The 27,117-nt window shown below is 46.3% G+C and overlaps 1 protein-coding gene across 1 annotated transcript in view; it reads right to left on the bottom strand.

Moving 5' to 3' along the window:
• CACNA1G (calcium voltage-gated channel subunit alpha1 G) overlaps positions 1–27,117 on the bottom strand; it is a 146,357-nt gene that overhangs the window by 28,119 nt on the left and 91,121 nt on the right. The window contains 9 exon segments of the mRNA XM_039562007.1: positions 4,156–4,206; positions 6,654–6,867; positions 7,445–7,534; positions 8,146–8,271; positions 10,944–11,070; positions 17,406–17,590; positions 18,467–18,535; positions 21,419–21,542; positions 22,691–22,791. Coding sequence (XP_039417941.1) covers positions 4,156–4,206; positions 6,654–6,867; positions 7,445–7,534; positions 8,146–8,271; positions 10,944–11,070; positions 17,406–17,590; positions 18,467–18,535; positions 21,419–21,542; positions 22,691–22,791 — 1,087 coding nt within the window.

Below are 27,117 nucleotides of genomic sequence, written 5' to 3'. Positions count from 1 at the left end.
AGAAAAATGTCAATGTTTCTACCTTTTCCTGCAATGGATTTACTTATGAATAATTACACTGGCATTCAATTTTTTTTCTCAGCTTTGACTGACAGGTAATTCCAAATCCTACAGAATAGCACCGATGCTGTTAGAACAGAGAGAGGATTTAGAGAGAGGTTGTAAATGTTCCCTGTGCAGGGCTCCTGCACCTGGATTAGCCAGTGCATGACCTTATAAGCAGGGTTGCTAATTGTTCAGATATCTGCAAAGGCTTTTCCCCTCTGCACCTGCCTCTCCCAAACCTCCTGCTCACCCTTCCCAGCACCCAGGTTTCCACAGCCAAACCTCTCTGGATGCTGCTCTCACAGATGCCCTTGCAGCCTTCGAAAATTCCCAGTGATAAATGTTCCATCCTTCCCCATTAACTTTTTTAAGAGGGGATTTGGCAACCCATGCTTACAAATCATGCCATCACTCACTTCCCCAGTGTCCCCATGCCGGCCATGCATCTTGGTGCCATACGGATGCTCCCGTGGGATGACTCCACACAGGCTAACGTGCTGCCTGAGGGCTAGGGATAAATCCCCACTGTGTCTAGGTGGGCAGGGAACTTTCTGAACAGATAAACTGGTTTTTACCATTGTGACAATACCATTTCTTTAACTCGACCCCGCAGAGTTCTGCAGAGAATTTGGGGATAGCTCCGGTATAATTCCCCCTGTGCAAAGCCCGTGCCCCCTACGACACAGTGCCATTTGTAATTATTGCAATAAAGAGCTTAACAATACCAACATCTTGGGAAATACAGACATCTGTTAAACTCCGGGTGGTGAACTTCACAACTAACACAACACCACATTACTGTACTGTTACAATACACTGTGTCAAGAACAACAAGAGCTCTGGGTTAGTCTTGGTTATTACTGGAAAGGTTAATGTGGCTTCCAGGCACACATGGTGTTAAAGAAAGGAGGAGGAGAGCAAACCAACAAAGAAGAATTGGCAGAATGGGAAAAGATGAGGAAATACAGCAAAAGCCCACTACGAGACATCAGGCTGGTAAACAGGGTGTAAATCAAGCTGCTTCACCTGGGCTGGAGGCCAAGACAGACGGAGAAGTGGGTCAAATCTAGAGATCATTACACAGGATAAACATGGCTCAGACAGTGGATCCTGAGAAATCTCCTCCTAACCCAGGTAAGAAAGGGATGTTGCAGCCAGCTGGGAGGTGGTGTGACCAAGTCCCACCTGCCCCTTCATCCTGGGTGATGGTGGTCCAAGAGGACCGACTGTGCTGGCAAGGGAAGCAGTGCCTGGACCGGGGTGCACTTGGCTTTAGCTCATCATTTCTATGGGCTCTCAACTCAGGTTGTATCCCAAGCTTGACTACTCAACTCTAGGCATTAAGCTGTAGGATTATACCTGATCCCCTTGACAAGGGCTGGGAACTTGCCACTGTTCTCTCCTGTTTGATTGGAAGGAAATGACCATTGCTGTTGCAGGATAAATATTTCCCATTCCCAATCCCTGTCTACCTTTTCCCAGGCCAGATGCCCTTGGGGTTCAGTGATCCCAGACTGGGTTTGGGGCACTAAACCCTGTACTGAATTTGTCTGATGGCTGTGGGATGTCACCTGTGAAACAACACCAATGCCCAGCAGAGCAGCACTGGGGCACCCCTGGTTTTGCTGGGCAGTGCCACTCCCAGCTCCCAGAGTCTCCCAGGGCTCAGCCAGCCTCTGCCAGCACAGCAGGGAGTGGGACTGGGGCCACATTCTTCCCATTAACTGCATTTTTTGGGGGGGGAATCAGGTTGGGCATGCAGCCCAAATATCTCTGAGGAGCATCTGCCTCTGAATATAGCCCTGTCAAGAGAGAAATTGCCACTTTCCCCGAGGTGACTTCAAGCTGGAGGTGCGTGGGCATGGGAAATTGGAATTCACAAGAGTGGGACAATTCCATTACTGTCTCCTTCCGCTTCTCCCTTCTCCTATAATAAGGGAATTAACTCCTTTGCAGGTTTGAGTATATCTGGAGGATAGCAGCAAACTCAGTGAGCAATGAGCCCATGACGCAGCTGGATTTACAAACTGTATCAAGAATATTATTAGGTTAAAAAGTAGTTTGCACTGAAGGAACCTGTTTTATTTAAACACAGAGTTTTACTTGGCTTTTATTGTACTGAATGGATTTATTTAAAAAAAAAAATAAAGTGAAATGGAAAATGATAAATTATTTCCACTGCGAAGATTCCAGTTGTGATAGAATGTAGACTTGGAGAAGAAAAAAAAAAAGGAAAAAAATAAAATAATAAAATATCTCACTAAGCACCAGGCAGCAGCACACGCACGCACACCCACACACCCACACACAATTCTACCTTGTCTTCATAGAAAGAGAAAAGAAGCCCTCTGAAAGTGCAGGGATGTGGGCGAGCTTTGGGTCACAACTCCAGATTCCTCACTGAACCACAGAAGGTTCGTCTACAGCACCCGGGACTGATTCCCTAAATTCCCAACAGTCAGGTTCAGAAATAAAACCTTTCTATTTCCTCATGTTGGTGCCTGAAGAGCAGCATGGCACATTCACTACCACTGGATCCAAAGAAAAGACAACAAAAGGGAACACAAAGCACAGACCTGACAATTGTACACGTTTTAAGGGCAAACGCTAAGAGACTTTCTGAGCCTGCACGGGATAACGGAGGGGTTTGGAATGACTTCAGTGCCTCAAAAATAACATAAAATAAGACAGCCTTGATGCAACTCTGTAGGACCAGGAGAGGAGTCACAATCAAGCAAAAAGAAGAAAAAATAACCAGATCACCAAACCCAGTGAGAGCCCCTCCCTCACGCTGCCCCCATTTCACAGGAAAGGCCAGGAGGCCCAGCAAGAGCAGCAAGGAAGACAGCAAAGAAATATAAATATCAGGAATGGCAATGGGAAGGAGATTCAGGATTTATTAAAGCATGTTGTGATAACTTCCAACAAGGCCTTAGGAATATAAGGTAGAACCTCTGTCTCCTTGAGTTATCTCTGCAGTGAAAGCCAATTTTTATTTAATCAAAACTCCCTGCAATCTAAGAGAGATGGATGGAGCCCTGCTCCCACTCAAGCAGTGGGGGCCTGTGCACAGGTGAGAGTTTTAATGGCACAATTTTCGTACTGTATTATTTTTGTCAAAAAATTACAGCTCTATTTGTTTCTATGTTGGTGCCTCTTTAATTATTCAGGCTAATATCCTTAAGTTATGAATTAAACAAAATGCTTGCCAGATCAAAGCTTCTCCTAAAAATAAAAAGAGCAAGGGACAGATTTGCATCCCTGAGCTTCATCCTGAGAAAGCGGGCTGGGAAAGGGAGGTGTGAGCAAGCTGTGGGTTGAAAGGGACAGCTCAGACCCCATTTATGTTGAGTCCAGCTGGTCCATGCCCACCAGGACCTGGAAAGGCTTTGAGGTGGTATTTTTATTTCTTTTAATTTACAAGATGCTTCATGGATTGAGCAACTCTTAATCAAATCAATTGAGCAGCTCTTAATTCAAACAGAATTTACACGCTGGGCAGCACAATGACTAAACCCCATGTCCACAGCGGGGGTTGGCGTGGGGTTGAGCTCCCTGTTGAAGCACTGAGGCTGTGCCCTATACTGGATTTTACCCTGCTGAAAAAATTACTCCCTGGAGCACAGTGTTTGTGGAGCAATAATAAAGGGCTGAAAAAATAATGAAATATCCTCCCTAAGCCTTCCAAAGACACACCTGCAAATTATTCAGACCCCTAAGCTGGTGGTTGGAAAGCTAAAGTCAACAGTACAGGACCTATTTCACAGTCCAGTCATAATTCTCTTAAGAAAAAAAAGCTAAAACAACCAAAAAAAAGGAGAAAAAAAAAAGCCATGAAAAGTCTGACAGTGTCTTAATGAAAACCAGAGGGGAAAAAAAAAAATACTGAAAAACGTAAGATGATCGAGGAGTAAATTAAGGGTTTGCAAGTGTCAGTGCTGAGGCAGGTCTGCAGACCTGCAGCTCAGGATGAGATGCGTGTGCCATGAAGGAAGCAAACGAGCTTTGCACCACACACACGGTTTAGTGGGATGCCTCAGGCGCGGTGGCCAGCCGTTAGTGACACAGCACTGCCATTCAGGGGGACGAGACGTGCCAGCTTCCCAGTACCTTGCTCTGCACTGGCTGAGCTCTCCATTAATACATCATCCAGCATTAGATCTAAAAGAACGAAACGGCATTAATCACCCGGCAGGACACATGGCAAGACTCCCCAGCCCCTTCGCAGGTCCCTGTGGCTCTCAGGCTCTCCGTGGCCTCTATCAGGAGTGTTTCCTTGTGGGATCCTGGTGCCTCCTGGAGGGTGGGCTCAGGAACATGTGAAAAAGGAAGGGCTCTTGTGCTTCTCCCACAGGCACAGGTGGAAGCCCAAGAGATCTCCAAGAACCCCCTCAGTTGATGATGAAGAAGACGACGCTGCTGAAGGACAACCTGGGACAGCGACACCTCGCAACGACCACTCCTGCACCTGCCCACAGCTTGGATCTCACACACTTCCCTGGTTTTCAGACACCTGACTGGATAAATGCATTGGAAGAGTCTACAACCAAAAACGACCGTGCCACCAGTCAGATTTCCATGTCTGTCTGTATCTGACATCCCTAAGTCGGTTTGGGCATCTGGGGTCAGTCAGGAAGCCCAGCTGAAAGGAGCCCCCATGCAGTTGCTGGCACAATCCCAGCCTTAGTCTTGGTTTCATCTGCAAGTTCCCACTGTGCAGAACAAAGTTAAGCGATGACATCTGTTGCCTCCGAGGGCAAAGCTGGACATGGTCAATTAAAACCAATGTTTCGCTGAGCGTGGATTGGGAAAACTGCTCTGAAGCAATTTGGAGGACTTCATACTTTGCTCTTGAAAGGTTTTTATGGCGATTGAATACTCAGCAATATTTGATCCTCAGTAAAATAGCTGTTTATTGCCTCTTTAATTAGGCATTTCATAGCACTGAATGAATAACTGTATCTCCAAGGATGGTTTGTGATTCCTTCCCGCTGGGAAATTGCCCAGACTTACATCTTTTCTTCATCTAGTTCCTCTAGCATTATAAATAAGGTAATTAATAATAACTAAACAACTATTTTTCTTCTATAGAAATGTCTGCATTCCAAAACTGCAACTTTAAATAGCGATCTTTCTATCCAGCCTTTAAAATCCTTTTCTAACTCATCAGCCTGAAACTGTGCTTGGGAACTTGGACTAAGCAAAAGAGCTTTCTAGGCATTTTCTTGAGGGGGAAAAAATACCCAAAAAAACCCAGCAACCAAAAAAGACTCTTTCCATCTGTATCCCACTTAACTGAGAACAGTCTAACGTGTCCTCCAGCGCTCTTGAGGGAAGCCTCCATCTTTCCACTGGCCAGTGAGGGAGCCAGGCTCTCGGCATAAACCCAAGTTTGATGTCCAGAGGCTGGTGTGACACATCCTAGTGGTTACAAAACCTGTGAAGCTCATGGGACTGAAAGATGTGACCAAAGGAAATGGTTGGGTAAGTGCTGAACTGAGAGAGGCCGAGGCAGTGCTGTGGTAACGTGGTTCCGTGATTAAGCCTGTCACAGCTATTAAACACCTCTTAGGCTATTAAAAAATAAAACAGACTTAATATCACCAGCTTTGGAAACAAGCATCTGATCAGACAGCCTTTTAAACAGTCCTGAAGTCTGTCAAAGAGAGAAGTGAAAGAGGACAGGGAGAGAGCAGCAGGCGGACTGACCAGGGAGGGAAAGTGCGAGGCCATGGACAGGAAGGGCAATGGAGAATGTTCAGTCAGAAGAGAGAGCATGCAAGAAGAAGAGCACCTCCGACCTGTGGCCTCTGGCTAACTTATTTCTGACTTATTCAACCACATTAAAACGAAAAGAGACTAAGAGACAAACGTCAGGTTGGAGACTTTTGGCAGAGGGGGGTCTTTCCTCGTTTCACCTGTAGGGCCTCCTCTAGGCAGGGCTGCATGCTTGCACATCCATTTGGGAGCTGGGTTCAATTTACACCAGCACTATTTTGTCTCGTTAGTTACTCTCCTTGTCTGGTTTTCTTTTTTTCCTTCTAATCTGTATTTCTCAAGCAAATGCATTGATATGTCTCTCTAAGGAGTTTTAAAGTGTTACTACGATGAGATGGCTCCATTATTTTATTACATTCTTGAATAGCCGTGGTGCTACTGTGCCAATAAATAAACCTGCTTGATAAATGGGACAGGTAACATCACTGTGGCATTACAAGACTGTAATAAACCAAATAGTGAATCTGGTTATCAGCAGCAGTGCTCATGACTCAGATTTATGATGCCATCCAGCACTGCTGATCTTTGCAATTGTCACTATTTGTGTAACATTGAGCTCTGCTATCCAAGAAGCTCCAGGTCTGATTATTATTATTTTTTAATTTAAATAACCTCCAATGGAAAGGTCATTGCAAATCACGCAGCCATTAAAAAGGCTTCCTTGGCTCCTTGCTCAGCCTAAAATGACACTATTTCCTTCATGCAAATTTTATAGCTGGACATGCTTTTGGGAGAAGAATTATCACCAGACACGAGGCAGGGAGGGGAGGGAGGAGGGGATTGTGTGGAAGGTCAAGCAGGACTCAGAAAGATGTGGAAAGACTACCGACCAGCCATCTGTTTCTCCTTACTCCTTCTCTTTTTCTCCAGCCTGCGGAGCCTCTTCTCCTCCCGCCTCTTGGCTTCTTCCTCCTCCTGGTGCTGCCGACACTTGTGGAAATTCTCCACCACCACCCCCACAAACATGTTGAGGACGAAGAAGGCCACGATCAGCAAGAAGGAAATGAAGTAGAGGAGCATCCATGGGTTGTAGTTCATGACTGGCTGCAAAGTGGAGGAAGGCAAATCTCAACTGAACCTCAAAAAAAAAGAATGGGAGCAAACTGATACATCTGTGCCATTCACAGAACTCATGGCCCTTTCAGGGAGCTCAGGCTGCCCTGCTCTTCCTGAAAATTAGAGCGTTCTGAGACATTTTAACTGAATGCTCCTAAAATGTGTGTTGAGGACAGAAGCACCACCTCTTTTGTGCCAAAATGACAGCAGCATCCTTTGCAGCTACTGTAAGTCCCTCACTGAAAACCTCCACCTACACAAAGCACTTCTTTTCTCCTGAAATGACCAAACTGCTCAAAAAGTCAAACCATCCTTTGAGAGGTGCACTTCTCCTAATGCAAGTTACACCAGTCATGTTGCAAAATCTGTAGGGAAAATTTTGAGTACAAATCCAGACTTTTTGCTGAACTCCTCATCACATCCCACGACTTGGATTAAATGCCACCCCGGATCCTAACCCCATAACGCCATTTGACTGTGGAAGCCCACAGTACTTTGCAAAACAAGAGCTAAAATGTGTTGACCTTTGACAAGTCATTTGTTACAGCTCTGCTGCAGCTTGTACCTGCTGGTCGACTCCCACAGCATCCAAGCCATCATACATGATATCCACCCACCCGTCCTTGGAGGCCAGGACAAAGAGAGACATCAGGGCCTAGAAATGCATGGAAAAAAAGTTAGGCACAGTTGCACTAAAGCTCTTTTACTTGTAACACCTTACTCCTCTGCGCCCTTTCCTGCCTGAGGAATGTCATTACCTGTCTGATAACGGGACACTTTGATGATCAAGATTTCTCTTGGCAGCAAAACTTATCAATGCCAATGCCCGGCTCAGCAATGAGCAGTAATTCGGAAACCACAGTGCTGAAGACAAAAGTGGCTTCATTTCCTCCCTCCAGGTCTCTACTGCTCCCAACTAATTAGTTCTTACCACACAGCTAAAATAAGTCTGCGTTGCAGAGATGGCTGAAAATGTCCGGCTCTATTAGACAAGCCCTTCTGCAAGATATATTTGGTTTGTTATGTAGCAGTGAAGCAATTAAGTGCTCCACGAAGCCACATGTGCTTGTTCTGTTCCAAAAAGAAGTGTATGCCTGGTTGGAAACACTGCCTTTGGGATTTACAGAGACAGAATGCTGTGTATGTGAACTGAATATTTACTGCGGCTGGCAGTGCCCTGTAAGAAAATCCCGTGGGATAATAATGCACAGGTTTTAAGTCAAGGAGGTAAAGGAGCAAAGAAGCAGATTACCGTTCTATTAATACCTGGCCGAGATTATCAAAATTATACTTGTGCCGGACCCATTTGTAGCTTGCTTCTGTACAATCCGATTTATTTGTGATGTTTCTGGTGTCCTCCCCCTGACAGACAAAAAACTTGCCTTTGAAAAGCTGCAAAACACGCAAAGAAGAGAGGAAGTGTCAGGGTTCAGTCTACATAGGTGATGGGCATTTCTCCAGGGTTCTCTGCACAGCCCACACCAAGCAGAGCTGTTGAGGGAACTGACCTCATTCATGAAGGTTATTAAGAGTGAGCAACCTGTATAATATGCACCTAATGAGCAAATGCATGATTTCACATCGTTTAGGGCACCCACCTCATGCAATACGCTGTCTGGTTCAGTGATCTGAGATTTGTCTAAAGGCCTTTGCTCCTGGGTTGTCAGCTCAAGTGTAGCCCCAGCCAATAGCCCAGACCAGCTAATGGCTTCTTACCACACGTGGAACAACTCTGGTGACTCTCAGCCCAGTTAACCACAAATGAAGTGTAACAGGGGCCCTCTGTCAGCAGAGAAAAGGCAGCAGCAAAGAGGCCCAGTGATGGACTAATCTCTGCTCATAGAGGTCACAAGGGGACACTTCAGAGGGGAGATGAGCCCCTGGGAGTGATGTTCGTGTTGAATCAAGACTGCTGTCAGTCCTGCTTTGCTCTCTGATCCTGGGTGCTGTGCCCCAGCAGTCCGTGCAGGGTCACTGAAAATATTCCCTGTGCACAGCTTAAGGAGCCAAGCCCAGCTGGCGCTAGGTACCTGATCCTGAGCTTATTTTCTTTGTTTTAAGTCAGGGGAGATGCAACTCCTGGAGAGTCAGCTCCTGATTTATACTTGCATGAGGAACAGGAGCCTCCACGTGCTTAATTCTAGACCTGGTGCTTCCCACACATGGAACAGAGAGTGTCAGGGGATGATTACTGCTTCAGACAGGGTGATTGATGCTAGCAGGATGGATGGTATCAAAGCCCAGGAGACAGCCAACAAATCTAGCTTTATTGGCTGACAGAAGCTATTGACATTACTGTTGAGAAGGGGGGGAAATGGCAACCTGCTCTCCAGGCTCCTTAAAACACCACCTGGGTATACAGAGAAGAGACACCGATGGGGTTTGATCTGTTGTTCTAGACAAATATCAGTAGAAATAATAGTGAACAAGATAAACCCACACATTACTCCATGGGTTTCCTTCAGAAATCAACAGCAGGAAGATGGTCTCTAGGCATGCAAAATTAATCACTGTTCAACACAATCGTAGAATTTTTGGATGCAAGAAGTATTCCCTGATCTTTCCGTGGAGAAACACTATCTGTGGTAAGGCAGACTGGGGAGATACAGTCTTCACAGAGAAAAGTTTTAATTAAGCAGGAAGGTAAATAACTGGGTTTAGTACACTGTCTGTAAATATAACTTGTCCGGGAGCTGGACCGTAATGCCACACATGTGGTAGCAGTAACAGGGCTCTTGACAGGGCTTGGAAATACAAAGCCCAATTTGCAAAAACACTGATCCCTGTCAGTGCTTCATGGTTTGGCACTTGTGAAAGGAAAAGACCCAGTGTTTCCTACAAGACTTGCTTTATCCACCTCTTTCCTGTATCATATTAATGACTATTCACACGTGGGCAGCTCTACAACCAAAACAGTTTTGCTAAGAGGACACACTGTTAGAAACTTCGATGTCTGGATTTTAATAGCATTAAAAACCTCTAGTTTGATCCCCAGCTTATATTTAAATGGAAAAATTAACTGTAACTTTGAGAGATCATCTTTTTATAGAAAATAGCTCCAGCCTCATCTTACACCTAATTAGACGTAAATATTAACTGAGAATTTTGCATCCTCAGGATCAGTCTTGCTTGTATCTACCACTGAACCACATCAATAGTCATGACAATTTAACGTAAGGCTGCAAGTCACCAGGGAAAGTATTGCAATTAGCAGGGATGAAATTCAAAGAGCATACTGCAAGTTTTGTTGTCTGGCATAAATTTTCCCATGTCTGAGTGTTAGATTGTTTTATGGGATATGCTTAGTTTTATGAATCCGTTTAATATAATGGATGGATGCTGTTATGCTGTAATGCTAAACCAATCTAGCTTCTGAGGTGGTTATGGATGGCATGATTTTCTTTCCTGTTTATTTTCAATGCTGTATTTATTATTTAAGCAGTATGTTAGAGTAAAATATTATATAAGACACCTTTCCAAAACAAAGCCAAATAGAGTTGCTTTCCAAAAGATGGCTGTGACAGATCAGATAAACTTCAGAAAGAAGTAAGTGTTATGTCAGAATATTAATATGAAGCAATCTCTTCTTCCCAGGTAATGAGAAACCAAGTGCATTGGAAATTGCCACTTTTCCCCTGGGTTCCTGCACTCCTGGGACTGAGGATATTGCCAGCAGAGCCAGCAGGAAACAGACTCAGAAATCTTTGTTTCTGCAAGCTCTCAGTTACACAAACTGTCAGAATCTGAACGAATCTCCAGGTCAAGGTCTCTCTGGAGTTTACGAGCCAATGATTTCAGCTTTGAGTTTCTATTTCCCCATCAGTTTGTAACTAGAAAAAAGGCGGAGGGGAGATCATAGACTCACAGAATGGGTTGGATTGAAAGGGACCTTTACAGGCCACCTAGTCTAACTCCCTGCAGTGAGCAGGGACACCCCATCCATCCTGACATCAGTTCAAGTTCAGAAAGGCTTACACTGTGCCATGCGTACAGATACCCAGACATGGGGAAATCTGGGGCTTGTTACGCTTTCAGGTTAAGTGCTGAGGCTTACGAGGACTCACCTGAACTCCCAAGATCCCAAAGATTATGAAAAAGGCACAGCAGATGACCACAATGTTCCCAATGGGCTTCAAGGATGACATGAGAGTCTCCACCACCAGCTTCAGTCCTTGGGCTCGACTAATGACTCTGTAGGGGCAAGTAAGCACAAAAGCTGTTAGTCCGGCTCCTGCCCGGTTTTGCCTCCTATCAAGATAGAGGACATGAAGAACATAGCATTAGAAAATTTTTTGGATTGAAAAGTGACTCAAAAATCATGATGGAAAAAGCACTTCTGGAAGACTGACCTGTGAAGTTATGGAGGTCTTGGAGGGAAGGGTCTCTGCCTAATACACACAACTTTGCATAAATGAAGAGGAGGAAGAGAAAACATACAAGGAGCCAGGCCAGAAAAATCAGCTGCTTTGCTTGGGCCATCCTCAGACACAGACTTTCACGCCTGTAGCCTGTTCAGGACTGCAAAGAGACAGTGGGAGGCCACTGTCCCTTCCTATACAGATTTAGGCAAGACACCTGATGAAACGGAGCTGCCACTCTTACACATCTGCCTGCACATCATGCCAGCAATTACAGAATCATAGAATGGTTTGGGTTGGAAGGGACCTTTAAAGGTCATCTAATCCAACCCCCTGCAATGAGCAGGAACATCTACTAGATCAGGCTGCTCAGAGCCCCTGATATTTCCAGGGATGGGGCATCTATCACATCTCTGGGCAACCCGTGCCAGTTTTCACCACTCCTTATCTTTAAAAATAATCTGTAGTGTCCTTATAGTGCTGCTATATACAGAGACCTGAGCTACCCCTCAGACCATCACAATTTCTGTTTTATACCCACTGTACAGCCTCAGTTCTAAACCAGTGCTGTCCTCCAGGTGGAACTTCACTGGCAGGACCAGAAGCATCTAACCTAATTTCTGTAGCTCCTGTCTGTCTGGTATCACACAGAATTTCATAACAGAAGATTAGATCATATCAGAAAGTTGAAGAAGAATAATGTGGACTTCATGACTGAAGAAAAAAAAGAAAATAAGTAGAAACTATACTATACTCTCAAGGTTAATGTTGCAAGGAAAGGACAAGTCTTGTGTGATTTAGAGAAGCCACCTCACCATGCTGGGAAAGATGAACGAGGTATTCAGCCTCACTGACCTGAAGGTAGGGACCAAGAAAGGCATCTGAAGAGGTTACATGCCTCCCTCCTCCTGATGCCAACTGGAATTAAGCATTTCACTAGCACTGTAAATCAGTTTGTACTGATGCCATAGAAACTGTGCTTGCACAAGTCAGAAGCAGTTAAATGCTGTGAAAGTCAGAGGAGGGGAGTGCCTGTGCCTTTCTGGGTGCTGCTGGTGACTCCTTTGAACACTTGGCTCTTGAATGTGCCCCAAACTTCCCCACCTTCTAGTTTCTGCCTGGGTCTCTCGCAACGGGAGTGCTCTCACCACCTCTCCCATTTCTCCCCAAGTCTGCCTCCACCACCTGAAGCACTGCTGCAGCTTTGCTGCCTGGACAGGCTCCAAGTTCTCCTCCTCTCCCTCTCCCGGGCATGGTGCTCCCAGCAGAGGTCCCCATGGACACATCCACACTCCCACCATGCATGGCCTCAGCTGGGACCACAGCCAACCTTCCACCCTCCCTCTCCTGCCCCAGAGCCTGCAGGTTGAGTGACCTGCAGTGCTCAACGCACGGCCAGCAGCTCTTACCAAAACTGTTGGCTTTAAACCATATCCTGAGAAGCTAAAGCTGATTTCCTTTTTTTCCTGGTTAAATATTTACTCAAAATGTCAAGGGTAACTCATCAGTTATCACTTTCAGAAAGAAACAGATGGTGGTATTTTTATCCACTCTCTTACCAGTGAAACACAAAGAGCAGATGCTGCTATTCCTCACGCTGGACATTTCTGCCAGGTAGGTGCTGTGGCTCCCTATTTCAGACACCACAGCTTTCCTGATGCTCACATCTGGGTGTTTTAGGGAAGGAGCTGGAGGGTGAGATGGCTGAGGGAGCAGAAGGCTGCACACCCCATGAGCAGTGTGGGGACTGGTCAGTGTGGGCTGCCAAAGCTGCCCAGAGGGATTAGCCCAGGTTGGAGACCTCACTGCTGCTGTCACGGGGCTGAGAGCTGTGCCCAAGCCAGCAAACAGGGGCTGGAGAGCAGCTCAGTGTGCCTGACTCAATGAGCCAGGTAATGCAGCCTAACAGGCTGTGTCTGAGTGCACAAAGCGAGCCTTGGGCTGGACAGACTGAGGCTGAACATCTCTTCCAGCTCCTCAGATGGACTAAAGAGCTCCTCACCCCTCACATCCCTCACACAGTCCTGGGTGAAATGCTACACCTGCCAAACTACAGGTGGGAGACTGAGGCACGGAAGGAGGGCAAGCCACGTTCTCAGAAGTAGGAAGGCAACCCAATTCCAATTATTTCAATGTAAGTTAGGTCCTTTGGTGCCTTTAGGGGTCCTGCCTTTAAGGATCCTGCCTTTAGGGATCCTGCCTTTAGGCATCCTGACTTTAGGGGTCATGGACTTCTGTCCATTGTCATGCAGGATGGAACCAAAGTCAAGTCTTCTAAAATGAAGTCTGTGGTCTGAACTTCTGGAGCATCCTTAAATTTTGGGGAACAAGGAAGGAATTTAGTCTCCAGAGTTTAAAGTTGATAATTTTCTCCAACAGTTATTAAGAAATGCTGTTCTAGAAATAATAAAGTGATTTCCCCTGTAAGGTACTATTTGGTATCCAGCTGAGAGGGAAAATAGGAGGTTACTTGTCTGACTTTACAAAGTCGTGTGTGTTGAGAAAAAAAGGGCTGAAAAACTGCAGTGTTTGGCTCCTTCAAGTGTTTTGATCAACCAGGGAATTCCTCAAATTAGAATGCATTAGGGTAAAAGCTGCCACAGTTTAGCTCCATGCCAGTGCTGTTTTCAGCACTACAGGGAGAAAAGACTTTGAAAAACTTGTGAAAAATAATAGTTCTTACTAATGGAAACCTTCAGACCTTGGAGCTGCCTCAGACTAAGGGCCTGATCCAACACTGAGGCAAGTCTGTGCGAAGATTCTTGATATTCTCCAGAGTCTGACAATTCTCTTAAGGTGTCAATGAAATTCTCAGCTTTTCCAGATTATTAGTATCACCTCCAATATGTCAACATACAGCATCCCCACACCTCATCAGTATTGCCAAGGTCCTGCTGCTACCAGGCTTGTAAAATCTTATTATCTGACCCACACCCCTGCAATTTATGGCTGAAGGATGTGGCTGATTTGGAGCCCTGCAGTTGTGCAAGAACAGGAGACCTGACGAGCTTCCATTCAGCACAATTCCAGTCTGCATTAGACATATAACAAACAGGGAAATTTAAATGAGACATTCTTTCTTCTTTTTTTCAGTGTGAAGAAATGTTAATCCCTCTAATTCCACCTGGTTCTTCTGGTCTGAGCATTCCCAACGCTGTTAAACCTCTGGTGTGAGATGCTCCAAACCCACTGCCAACCTCATCCCAGTTGGATTCATTACCAACATTAAGCCTTCCTGATGAGAGCTCTCAGAAGAAGTATTAGTACTTAGATGAAGCAACAGATCAACATTAATGAAGATCTTCCTCCACAGATTAAAAAAAAATTAGCAAAGGTGATGATAGATATGATAGATATGATAGATAGAAGAGAGTTATGAAATTACTATTAGACCATGATAGTATAAAAGTGAATAATTTATCTGTGTGCTTTAGAAGTCAAAGCCCGGGCTCTGCAGAGAGTAAAACAGCCCTGAAGTCCACCCACATTAAATACATTTTCAATTTTGATTTCTGTTGTATCTGACTCTACAACACTTGATCCCAACAACAGCAGGTTGAATGCATTAGGAAGCAATGTTACTTTATAAGCAATCCCTTTACTGGCTGAAACATCAGAGGATCATGGAAGCATCTTTAAATGTCACTCCTTTGTGGATTTATTTTTGGAATTCTGGTCATAAAGCTGGGCTTGAATCTTCATGGACTCAATTTGGAGGCTGATAATCAATCACGCAATCACAACCCTGTGACTGGCATACAGGTCAGGTTTTTTAATGCCTGGGCAGAAGGCAGAAGCATGTGGGGGTTGGTGTGCTCCATAAAGCAATGGGGTGGTTTCTACAGGAGCAAATCAGAGACAGAATGAGGGAGATCTTTTGCAAGAATCCCCCTTCCAGGCTGTCCAGTGGGAAAGGCAACACAGAGATGACGAGGGTTGTCTCTGCTCTTGAACTGAGCGTGACACACGCAGCTGTGGCTTGGCTTCTCACTGAGGGTGACCTCCTGCAGCCCTGTCCTGGAGTGCCCCCAGAAAGGGAGGACAGAAGGGGTCAGGTTTGCTCCTCTGTGGTGGGAGTGGTGCATTTGCTTTGGTCTCTGCCTTACACCTTCCTGGAAAAGAAAACCTGGCTCAGCCTCCATGGGAGACTTCACCCAGGCACGGGAACTGGAGCCACGGTGTGCAAAGACCTCAGCTCACCGGTCCCAGCTGTCACCCCGCGTCGATGCAGCTGCACATCCCCAGCTGTGCAGCGAGGATGTGATCCCTGAGCCACACGCCGAGCCTGCGGCAAAGGCAGCGCGGGCAGCTGTGGGCAGAGGCTGCTCAGGGCAGCCCAGATGTGCAGCACGGAGGCAGATGGGCTTCCACAGGCAGAGATTTATGACTTACTGAAAAGCCCCCAGTTTGATGGCTGCTTTTTCGTTTCCTACAAATCTAATTATGGAAGAACAGAACTGATTCTGAACATATTTAGGGAATGGGCTTGTTGCTGTCTTTTTTTTACGTTTCCTTTGTAGTAGAGAGCAGCACGTTGGCTGAAAACGTTCACATACTCTCTTGAGAAAACAAATCAAATACCAACAGGAATGCAATAGCAATGGAAGAGCCTAATCCCTCACATGCTTCAGATGGCAGGTCTTCCTCCAGCCTGCAGTTACTGAGTGGGTTATAACCCATAGCTGCAGATTATTCATGCACATAGGTGACTAGAGAGAAAGGCTCCAGTTAAAAAAGACCCAGACAGCCCCACAGATCTACAAAGAAGCACACAGGGCTTTGACCAGGTCAGACAGGTGACTCCAGCAGAGATCAGCACAACCCAAATGTCTCCCTTTAAATCTGATTTAACCATGGAACATCAAAAGAGAAACTTCCATTCCATAGTTCAGAGAAGAGAAATCAATCCTTCTTTTACCCTGAGCCATCTAGGTTATTTTATAGGTTTTCTTAACATGCGTCAAAAATCAGCAGAAACAGAGGAGCAGAGCAAATCCACCCAACCAAAAACTGGGCAGAAACTACCCCAGAAACTGCAGCTGACATGAGATACCAGGGGCCACACAAAGAGAGAAGAGTCTGAATTGGAGTCACATAGGAATACAGTCTACTTACATGGGGAGCGAGCTGAACTACCCCAGTGGTGCCAGCTGTCCAGAGAAAAATGATTAAAAGCAGCTCACATCCTAAAACTCACCAGGCACAACACACATATACAGACCAACTGAACAGAATGTCCTTTATAGCTGTTGAGAATATTTGAAAGATATATGTATAGGGATGGCCATTGTTATTTAGAGTTATTCACACAGGGGTAGTAAAACAACATCTTCTATCAGAAGCAGGGCCCCATTTTTCTGTTCTGAAAGAGAAAAATCTTGACTCAAAGCAAACCTTTTTATGGAGGAAGCAGCAGTAAGATATGGCAGGCACACAAAGATGCTTTGAGCATGAAGGTTTATTAGCTGCTGCATAACAGGAGCAGCAACAATGGTATTAAAGAGGAACTGCATTTAGCATGAAGAGAAACCTTTGTGCCTTGGGGTACAGGTCACAAACAGATGCCTGTTTAGAAGAGGTTGGTCCTTGGGCAGGTTCTTACCAGAGTGGATACTGCCTGCTGGCAGAGTTGGGGGGCCAAGTTGGCAGGACAATTGTTTTCATCTTGTCTGGGTCATTTTCAAAGTAAATGTCTCTGTAAAACTAATGGGGAGCTGGGGAAAAGCTTCTTTGCATTCTAGGTTAAGCAACAGTTGAATCTCTGCTTCCTTAAAAAATGATCTGCTACCTGCTACTAATTTCCTTCTTTGTTACGAAAGCCGCTGACTGCCTGAAGGAAAGGGGGAGAAGAAGCTGTTAAGCTGCACTTTACACAGAGCAAATGAGAACACAAATAGCAGGGGATGTGTGTTTTAATGAGCAAAAGAGGCATTGATCAGTTTCCTATTGCACTTGGGGCTGGTCCTAAAACACAGCGAGGGCCCAGAGCTCCTGCAGCTCAGAGGACCTGCGGACCGGCATTGTCTGCAGAGCTGCGGGAGGCTGGGATGGCAGCGGTGACAGGCGCTGTGCCCTTGTCTCGTCTGCCCCTTCCCTTGCATGAATGCTCAGCCCTACCTTTGGCACGCACATCCTACATCCCTTAGATCTTCCCCTGCTTCTACTTACCTCAAGGGCCGCAGCGTCCTCAGCAGCCTCAGAACCCGCAGCATCCCCAGGATTTTCGTGCCGCTGTCTGACACCATCGAGACCAGGATGTCGATGACGGAGATGAGCACCAGCACCCCATCCAGCACGTTCCAGCTGCTCTTCAAGTAGGCTTTCTCCCCAAAACACAAGCCTAGTGCCACCACCTGCCCGGACACCAAGTTGCAACAAATCATGACTAACATCCAACGTGTTTGCTGCAGCTCAGTTGCTGCTGAGAACGCGTTATTTACAGACACCAGTCTGGGAGTCCATTTGCTTCCCAGTACAGAAGCCTCATTAGACAAACCAGCAAAGTGTTCTACTGAAAGAATTATTAAAATACCACTGCAGAAACATCCCAGGTTGTCCCTTACAGCTGATGTACTTTTAATGCAGATAAACCTACCTGCACAAAACTGTTCCTAACACATTTACCTCTGGCATAAAAAAAATTCAATCATATTTTATTCCTATAGACTGCAGGAGAGAAGGTGCAGAGTGGCTGACCAAAAGCAATCATGTACAAGCTTTGCAGATAAAGAAACTAGAAAAACTTTCCAAAGAAAGAGCAATTCTTCAGCGAGATGATTATGAATTACACAGGAGAGATTTACAGCCATGGGTTTCTGAGCCTCCTGCCTCAAATCCAGCAAAGTTTTTCAACGTGCTTAAGTCTCTCCGTCCTCAGGAAAGCACACAGCAGCTTAGGTTGTTGAGGACAACTAGTTGTTGAAGACAATGGGACTTACATGCATGGTTGAAGTTAAGCATGTGCTCAAGAGCTTTGCTGAATAGGGCAGGATTGCTGAATTCAAGGATCCCATTGCTCCTATAATGGTGTAAATCAAGAGCAGCTTCAGTGAAATTGTTCTTATGTAAAACGTGCTCAGAATAAGGCATGTGGTGGGCATCTGAGTATGATTCAGAAGAGGAAAATATACACCTCACTCGCAGCTGGCAGACCTAAGGGGTTTGTGAGTCCACCGCAATAAAAAACAACTAATATAATACAGGCACACTTATCCTCCACCTGCATTTACCTTAACTGTCATCTCAGCCAGGAAGATGACTGTAAAGATGTAGTTGGAGAGTGTTAGGAAAATCCGTTCCTATGAAAAAGAAAATGAGAGACAATGTTTTATAGCCTGCTCTCTGCAGCTGTGCATCCCCCCATGCATATTTGGGTGGCTGATAACTGTTCTCCAGATTCTGTGCTGAAACAAGCCTTGGACTGTTTGCTCGCAAAGAGAAGAAAATTCAAATATTTAGACAATAACACTGCATGGTTCAGCCCTGCCAGTAGCCGGCTCTGTGTCAGCACCATGGACAGGGGCAGCCGCCGGCACCTGCCCCACAAACCCTCCCACTTGCCTCCAAATCCTTCCTCATTTCCCCCAAACCACCCTCCCCCTGCAGAGCGGAAACAGGGAGATGTGCCCTCCTTGACACGTGCTTGACAAATCTCTACCTGCCCCTCACCTGCAGACATCACTGCATCGTGTAAATATCACTGAGCTCCCACTTCTCCCAGAAATTAAGTCAATATTAGAGTGACAGAGCTGTGAGGCAGGAGGACCCGTGGGATGCTGAAGTGCAGCAGGCATGAGTTATCACAGCTCCAGCGAAGCCAGCAAAGCTCTGGGGGGTTATGCCAGCTGAGACCTGCCCCCAAAAGGTCGATTCTGTTGCCCAAAGCCACGGGCTAAACCTGGCACAAAGCCCAACAGCCTCATTTCCCAGTCCCCTGCACTATCCATCAGACCGTGCCCTCCTCAGTGCCTCCACTCAGCAAGAGCAGCCAGTGATTACAGATGAGCCCATGGACTGGTTCCCTATCTATAGTCAGCAGAAACCTTTCTTTTTAGTGATGATTATTAAATAAATTACACTTTTTCCTAATCCCTTGACAGCTTTTGATTCCCTGCACTGAGAAATGGACAGCAGAAGGCAGAGGCTGTAGGAACGATGATGCGTGTGCACGTACGTATGAGCACATACAATTGGCCCCAGCCCTGTTTTTAACAATTCTGGATTTATTTCTGCCTCTCCCTACAGAGCAGTCCCATAAGAGATGCAGATCTCTCGCTCAAAATGAGATGCAATTTAAACAAGACAAAACACCTTGGCAACTCTCTCGCTTGCCAGATCATGATTTACTGGAAGTGACTCAGGAACCACACAGTAGCTTGTTTCCATACCGGATCCATAATTAATTAGGTCCTAGACCTGTAGTGTGATTGCATGAGATGCGATAGGAAACATCTCCGTTGTTAGCTGACTGCCACACAAAAGGCTGCTGTAGGGGGGCAGGCACTGGGCAGGAGGGAGGGGATAGGGACCTGCTTGTGCAGCTGGAGATAAAACAGCAATAGCACAGAGGTGAGACTGAGGATATTGCATTCCTGCCTGGCAAGCATGTGGCTATTTTGAAGGATAATCTCCCCAGCCCATGTCGTGCACTCTGCAGTGGGGAGCACATGCTGGCTCGCAACAGCAGCCCCTGTTCTGATAAGCCAGCTGAAACTGGGACAGGGACAGAGAACTCGCTTGAAGCAGATAGAAAATACGCAGCTCAGGGAAGCAAAGAACAATTATTTTAAACAACTCAACCTAAACTAACTCCCTCGGTTTCCAGATGAGAGCTCCATCGGCACAGGCAGGGCGCATGCACTCCTCCTGGCTCCCCTGCCCCAGTGCCCAGCATTCCTCTTCTCTGCAGCTCCCAGGCCATGGTCTAGCTCCCTTGGTTATAGCCTGATGGTGACAAACCTCACACCACTCCCTGCCTCCTTTTCTCTTAGCACTCTCCCAATGCCAGGGGACACCACAGCTCCTCCTCTCCTGTATGAAATACTGGGTTTGTGTGCTGCAGCTCTTTGCTGTGGACTCCTCCAACTCACACGTGTCACCCCATTCCCCTTCATCTCTGTGTAACTGCAGCCCCTTCGGAGCCAGTCTTGGGGAGTGGTAACTCTCAGAGGACATAGCAAGGGGTTCAGAGGAAGCATTTAGGATTTTAAAGGGAGGTTCTCAGGGTGCCCCATTTAGAGATAAGCAGGGTGATCTCCTCCTGCTAGATCAGCTGGCAGGGAGCCCTGTTCTCTTCTTGCAGCTGTGAGTTGGTGCATGGCTGCATGGGAGCTGAAAAAAAAATGGATTTAGGGGAAGGACTGCTGGGCAAACTGTTACAGTAAGGAGGACTACTAGGGAATGCTTAAAATAGGCACAGAGCAGCCTAGACTCCAGTTTTAAGGTCTTACATTGAAAAGCCACAAAAATGAACAGCCTGACACGCCTACATCAACAAAACAGGATTCTATACGATTGTGATATGAGCAGTCTTGGGTGATAAATCAGCAAGAGCCCAGCGCATCTCAGCCCCAATCTATGCCAAAATAAAAGAGCAATAGGATGATTCTGCCCCTCTGATTGCTGGGTGCTGGTGCTGTGAGGGTCTAGTTTGAGGAATCCTGACACAGCATATGAGAACAAAGTGATTCTGAGAACTGGCATTGCAGTGTCTGCATCAATTCAGGTTTTCTGTGTCACAACAAAGCTGATACACAAAGGGGAGAGAAGAGTATGAAATGAACAGTTTCCCCCATTCCGTTTGCACCACACATACGTGCCTGTGGGGAACAGATGGAAGAAGTGAACATTGTGTTGAGAGAGGAAAAGTGTTTGAAGGTTTCTCAGAGAAGGAAACCGAGACAGATGTCATGCTATGTCATGTGTTAAAACCTTGATTGTACTTCCAGAAATGGGATATTGGATATATTGCAGGCCATGATCTCTGCTCTTCTGCTTTGAAAGGAGATGGGGTAGGGGCCAGGAGAGTTGCTGCACCTAATTCAAAGGATACTCAGGGGGTGTTAGCACCTTCCCATTTTAAAAAGAGAAAGAAAACAAGACTGAGTGCACAGCAGTGGAGTCCAAGCCACGGGTGTTTGCTCCACAAGGAGCACAGGAAAACCTTAACCTCAGAAACTCACAGCGCTGTGAGGCTCAATTTTGGGTCGTTCCATGGCAATGGTAATGCAGTTCAGGAAAATGATCACCAAGACGACGTGATCAAACATCTTGTGAGTGATGATTTTATTGCACATCAGACGGAATCTGTCGAGAGAGGAAAAAAAAGAGAGTAGACACAGACTAGCTATTAATGCTCGACTGGCTGGGGAGACACGCAGCAGCTCGACACATAGCAGGAGAATCGAGCGCTCTGCTTGCAAAGCAGATGAGCTCCAATCTCCCAATCCCCTCCCTGGCAGAGCCACACGCTGAGGGCAGATTGGGGTATGAACAGAAAGGGACCTGAGCTATGGAACTGAGCCACAAATTTCAAGCCCTTGGAATGCTCGTAGCAGATTTTGGTCACTTGGGATGGGGCAGCTGCTTCCACGACTTGGACACATGGCCAGGTTTGGATCTGCCCCCCTACCTGGTTCCTGGTGCTCAGGTTTAGCTTAAATAAAGGACAAAACACTCCCACTGAGCCCATAAGGGTTGAGCACACACGGAATAAAGGGATAGAAGCTATTTATTGTGACAGATGGCTGTACACTGACCCAGGATTTATAATACCGTATTACATTTCCCAAAGTCTGTTTCTGAAAATCTCTCTAATCTTTGTATGAATGAACCTGAATGCTGTCCAGGGCCCTCGGCTCCAACACGGGAAACCCTCGGGCGCGTGGGTGCGCGTCCGGAGGAACGCGTCGAACAGCACGGAGCTCAGCTGGCTCCACAAGGCCAGGCTCTGGGAAGGGCAGAGCCAGGGGCCTTCAACAAGGAGAGGGTGTTCTCTGAGAGAAAGGGAAGGGAGAGGACAGAGAAGTTCAGTTGAGAGGCAGGCTGAGGAGATCAGGGAGTCCTTTGCTGTGCTGGAAGTGTGCAGCAGGGCAATTCAGATTTTTCTGCTTGATGCTGCACCTCTCCCCCTTGCTCCAAGTTCATCACACTCCACCAATTGAAAAACTTTCAGAGCACTGGCATCACTGCCAAAGTAAATGAGGAACCTGATGAAGCTGCAGCCATGTCCTGGGCTATGGGTCTTCATTGGACACTCCTGTGCTCTCTGCAGCCAGCAGCTGTTTGCTATTTGACCCTGATGTCATGCTGGGGCAGGGAAAGGGCTGGGAGTTGTGTGGACTGACACACAGAGACCCGTCTGGGATAAACAGGCAGGTGAGCCATTGTAACAAGGGCATGCATCGTTACCATCCATCCTATCACATCACCACTGCCCGAGTGCCCTGCCTTACCTGGAGTGAGGGGCAAAGATGTAGATGGACCAGGAGTCCCTCTCTTTGCAGCAGGTGGGGAGCCGTGCCCGTACCCAGGCCTTCATGCGGTCCCTTTTGCTCTGGGGGGAAAATGTACAGAGCGGGAGGAAAACACAGAACTGTTAAAACAACGAACCCTCAAAACTTCCACGTGAAGGACTTGGGGCAGCTTTTCACTAAACACTTGTCTTCAAGTGCTCAGTGAAGCTGAAATAAAATAATGTCCCCAAAAAAGACCCAGCTGGGCAGCGGAAGGAGCTCTGGCAGCCAGATGAGGGCTGTGCCAGCCCTGTGAGCTCACAGGGCTTGGTCTTGCTTCTTTCTCTGCACAGTAACTGCATCTGGCACACAGTTATCCAAGAGGACAAACGTGATAAATAAAACCCTTGCCCAAAGGAATGATAACCCACTCAGTCCCTCCAAATACTCATCAGATGCTTGCCTGAATTTTCTAAGGTATTTTGGGGAATTTTTGTGGGGTATTTCTGTTTGGTTTTTTAAAAACAATATGGAATGTTTATGTCAGAGGTTATAAAGGGAGCAGAGGGAGAGATTCCTGGTGCTTGCTGGGCCAAGCCCCGTGTCCATGCACCACTGGAAAGATGAAGAAAACATTTGAGGCCCAGGTTTTGGTCCAGGAGCACAACGGTGATCGTCTGCCCCTCATGCAGCATGAACAGATTAGATGGGAGATTATAAAGCCAGAAGAGAACACTGTGGTCAGCCTGACCTGCATGAACATGGGCCATCCGATTCCTGCAAATTAATTCCTACTTGAAACCACAGCACATCCTCAGCCACGCATACTTGTGTTACAGACTGTCTGCAAGGTCATTTCAGGTCAGGAGGGCAGACTGCAAAAGCCTGAGCCAACAAGTGAACCAAAGACATCCAGAATTGGATGCTGAGGGGATGCCTCATCCTGGCTGCAACAGCTTCTGACTTAAGTTTATCACTTTCTCATCCACAGACCTCCAAAGGAAAGTCAAGATCTTTAATCCCACTGGCAAAGCAGTGTTAGCACCCTGTGCATGGACAACCATTAAAAGCCAGGCCAACATCTTGCCCACCACACCAGGGCTTCCCCAGCCCTTCCACATCGAAGCACCAGAAGATAAATGCACAGCCTGGTGTGTGCTCTGTCACCAGAGTGATTTGCAGATAAATAAAAACCAATTCTTGCTCTTTCATCACCCTTATTTCTCTGCTACCACCTGGGCTTGGATGGGCAGACCTGGAAATGTGACTGTGTGAGCTCTTTGAAGCTTCTTCTAGAGATTTCAGGGCCGTGAGGACACAGAGGGGTGTGAAGGAATCACCCTCACACCCCAGGAGCACCTGTGCTCCAGGACTGAGGCACTTTTATTTATTTCATCTTGGAAAGAGGGAGGAAGGATTCATTTTGAGGCAAACTGTTAGCACTTGGAGTACTCTGGACTGTAAAAATGGGATTTGTTAGGGTAATTGAGTGGAGTGGAGGAAGTGCTTTCTCCTTCTATATACACCCAGCCTGGAATCTCATTAGTGATGGGGAATAACTGGTGTAGGCTTGCTTTAATGAAAGCCCTTGGTGACAACCTGAACCCTTCAGAAAATGAAAATCACCTTGGGCAAATAAGAAGAAAACTTAGAATAACAAAAAGAAAAGTTAAAGCTTTCTACCCTGCTCCTTCAGCCATCCATCCTTCCCTCAACTTCTACACACACAGACCATGCACCGCACACCAGTGGAGTTTTGGTTGTCTTGGATGTTCTCACATCCCTTTTCCAGCTTCAGGCAAGGAGTCAGAACTGCTCCCTTCTCTCTAAACTGTATTTAATAGAGCATGCATCCTTGGGGTTGTGTTATCCCTTCAAGCAGCCTGGTTAGTCTAATTATCCATAGATTTAACAAAGGTAAATAAATGGATAAAAATCGGGTGTCTGCTCAAAGCTGTGGTGAGAGCAGTGACTGCTACCCCAGCCTCTGGACATGGAGTAATAGCTACGACTCAGTCCAGTTCATTTTGTGAGCTGGAAGGTTTCCAGAAGTATCTATTATTCAAAGCAGTTCTGGTATTTATCAAGGGGATTTGTAGTGAATGGTAATGCGTCAGCAGCACAGAATGCTTCTTTATATTCCTTTTGTCCAATCTTAATGCCAAAGATATTTTGGGGTTTAGCTAATTGTTGCAGCTTGCAGTTCATGGGCTAAATCAGATAACAAAGGCAAAAAGTGATCTTCCATCATGTCTCTCTATTCAGTGGGTTACAGTAAGGGTGAGCACCAGGGCTCGGCTGGGGCTTCAGCCCAGCTGCTCTGAGCAGGGCCAAGTACATCCCCAGAAACCTAAACTCAGAGGAATTACTCCATATTTCCACCAGCAGAACAGCACAGTTCAGTTAATTCGTGCCAAATGTAAGGTATTTGTGAAATAAACCCCGAGTGTTTCCAGCCTCAGCCCCATCCAAGGCTTTCCCAGCGAGGTCCAGGCAGGCTCCGAGCGCTGACAATGGGGCTGATTGCTGTTCAAGCCTGCATTATGTTCAAAGTGAGACGTCAATTATGTGGCTTAAATCACATCTATTTGTTCATAAACCACACCTGGACAGGATGAATAAAGATGTGGGGGGAGAAGAAAACTACTCTTCAATTCAGTTGCCAGTGACTTGGACAAAATCTCCCTGGGTAAGCCCATCCAAACCCCTCACCAGAGGCAGCAGGAGCCAGGACACGGGAAGATGCTGGGTGCTAACAGGCAGCAGTGGGAATGGAGCCCCTCAATCCCACAGCAATGAGAGCTGCTGATAAATAGCTAGTTTTTCTTTTTTTTTTAATAGGAATTTCAGATATTAATGCACTTCTGAGGGTAGGATGAAAGGCAGTTGGCAATAAAAGATGACTGATGCACTCCTCAGAGTAAGGGAAAGGCTCAGATTTATAAAAGATTTATTATAAGGATGGGGGAACTGCTGAAAAACACTCTGTGAGCGGCAGAGGACCTCCAGGCAAGCTGGAAGCTGCACAGAGGCGCTTGGGACCTGATTATTTAATTTTAATATGCAACAGGGACAGGCTGAGAGGGTTTGGGAGTGGCTGGACCGCACGCCACAGAGAAAAAGTGGAATCGGCAAAGGGAAAGGAGCTGCAATAGCAAAATGCAGTGAGGTTTTGGGGAGGAGGGGACACATTGATTGCATATTCAATATTTCCCTTACTTTCTGCTCTGAGCACTCAGCAATTTGGGTAGAAAGCACCTAAGAGGGTCTAAAATCCAGCAGCTGGAAACAACAAAGACCTGGCAGCAGATTCCTGATCCCAATCACAGCCACGTGAACCCAAGAAGGCTGTGGCTCACTCTCTCTGTGAGAGACTCCTTGTCTGCCGTGACGCAACAAAGAACAGATTTCAGCACCCTGGTTTCCTGCTTCTGGGGAGAGAAGCTGTCAGGGGCCTGATTCTGGCCCCTTGGAGGGATGGGAATTCAGAATAAACTCATTGAAAGCAGCAGAGCAGCACTAATATAGGGGGAGCCTGGGAAATCCTGATGAAGCCTTTGCTCTTCCTTAATTTCTGCACAGAGACAATCAAATCCAGGCAGCAAGGAGGGATGCAAAGCTTTGATGCAGAAGGGCATATTTAGGATTACTTTGATCTGAGTAACAGTCAAGTTCTTCTCTTCTTTTGTTGATGGGGAGTTCTGTATTTCATTTTTTCCATTTAAAACGCAATTTTTTTTCTTCCCTGACTTTGTCAAGGCTAATTTAGGAGCAAAGTTTCCCCCCAAATGTCAGGAGGGAATCCCAAAGGGAAGCTCTGCAACCTGGGGGTTCATTTTGCTAATCTAAGCAATATTTTCTGATCCATCTGGTTTAGTGATTTGCAGTGAAGACTTATTTCAGAGCATGAGGAAAGGCACCAGTCATCTGCAAGTGTCCCAGTTGTGGCTATCCCATGGGCTGGGACACAATTTATTTCCCCTATTCTGTCAATTCTTGCCCTTTTCATTTGCTTCTGACCATTCCATGGGAGGGTATTGAGGTGATCACACCCTCCATGGCCAGACCTCAGTACACAGAGGATGATGCTCAGTTTATGCTAAAAGCAGATAATAAAAATTAAAAATCTTATCCAACAGTTCATTGTCAGCACTGGCTGGGGGCTGGAAGAGGAGGGACACATCCCATCACACCACACCCAGCACAAGGGGGACTGCTGGCTTTTGATCCTGGGGGGGGAAAAAGAAAGGGACCGGTGGGATGATTGGACCAGGTGAGCTGGAAAAGCAGCAGATGCTGGAGCATGAGAAAAAAAATCCCTAGCTAGCAATAAAGAGCATGGTCTCTTGAACAGTTTTAATAGTGGGGTTTTTTTCCAAAAATAATTACTGCTCCTTTTCTTACGAATTCAATTTATTTTATGGAAG

Source organism: Corvus cornix, chromosome 18 (genome assembly GCF_000738735.6).
Source record: "Corvus cornix cornix isolate S_Up_H32 chromosome 18, ASM73873v5, whole genome shotgun sequence".
In the NCBI taxonomy this organism is placed as follows: Eukaryota; Metazoa; Chordata; class Aves; order Passeriformes; family Corvidae; genus Corvus; species Corvus cornix.
The sequence above is the reverse complement of the archived record's forward strand: the minus strand, read 5'-3'. Positions and strand labels throughout refer to the sequence as shown.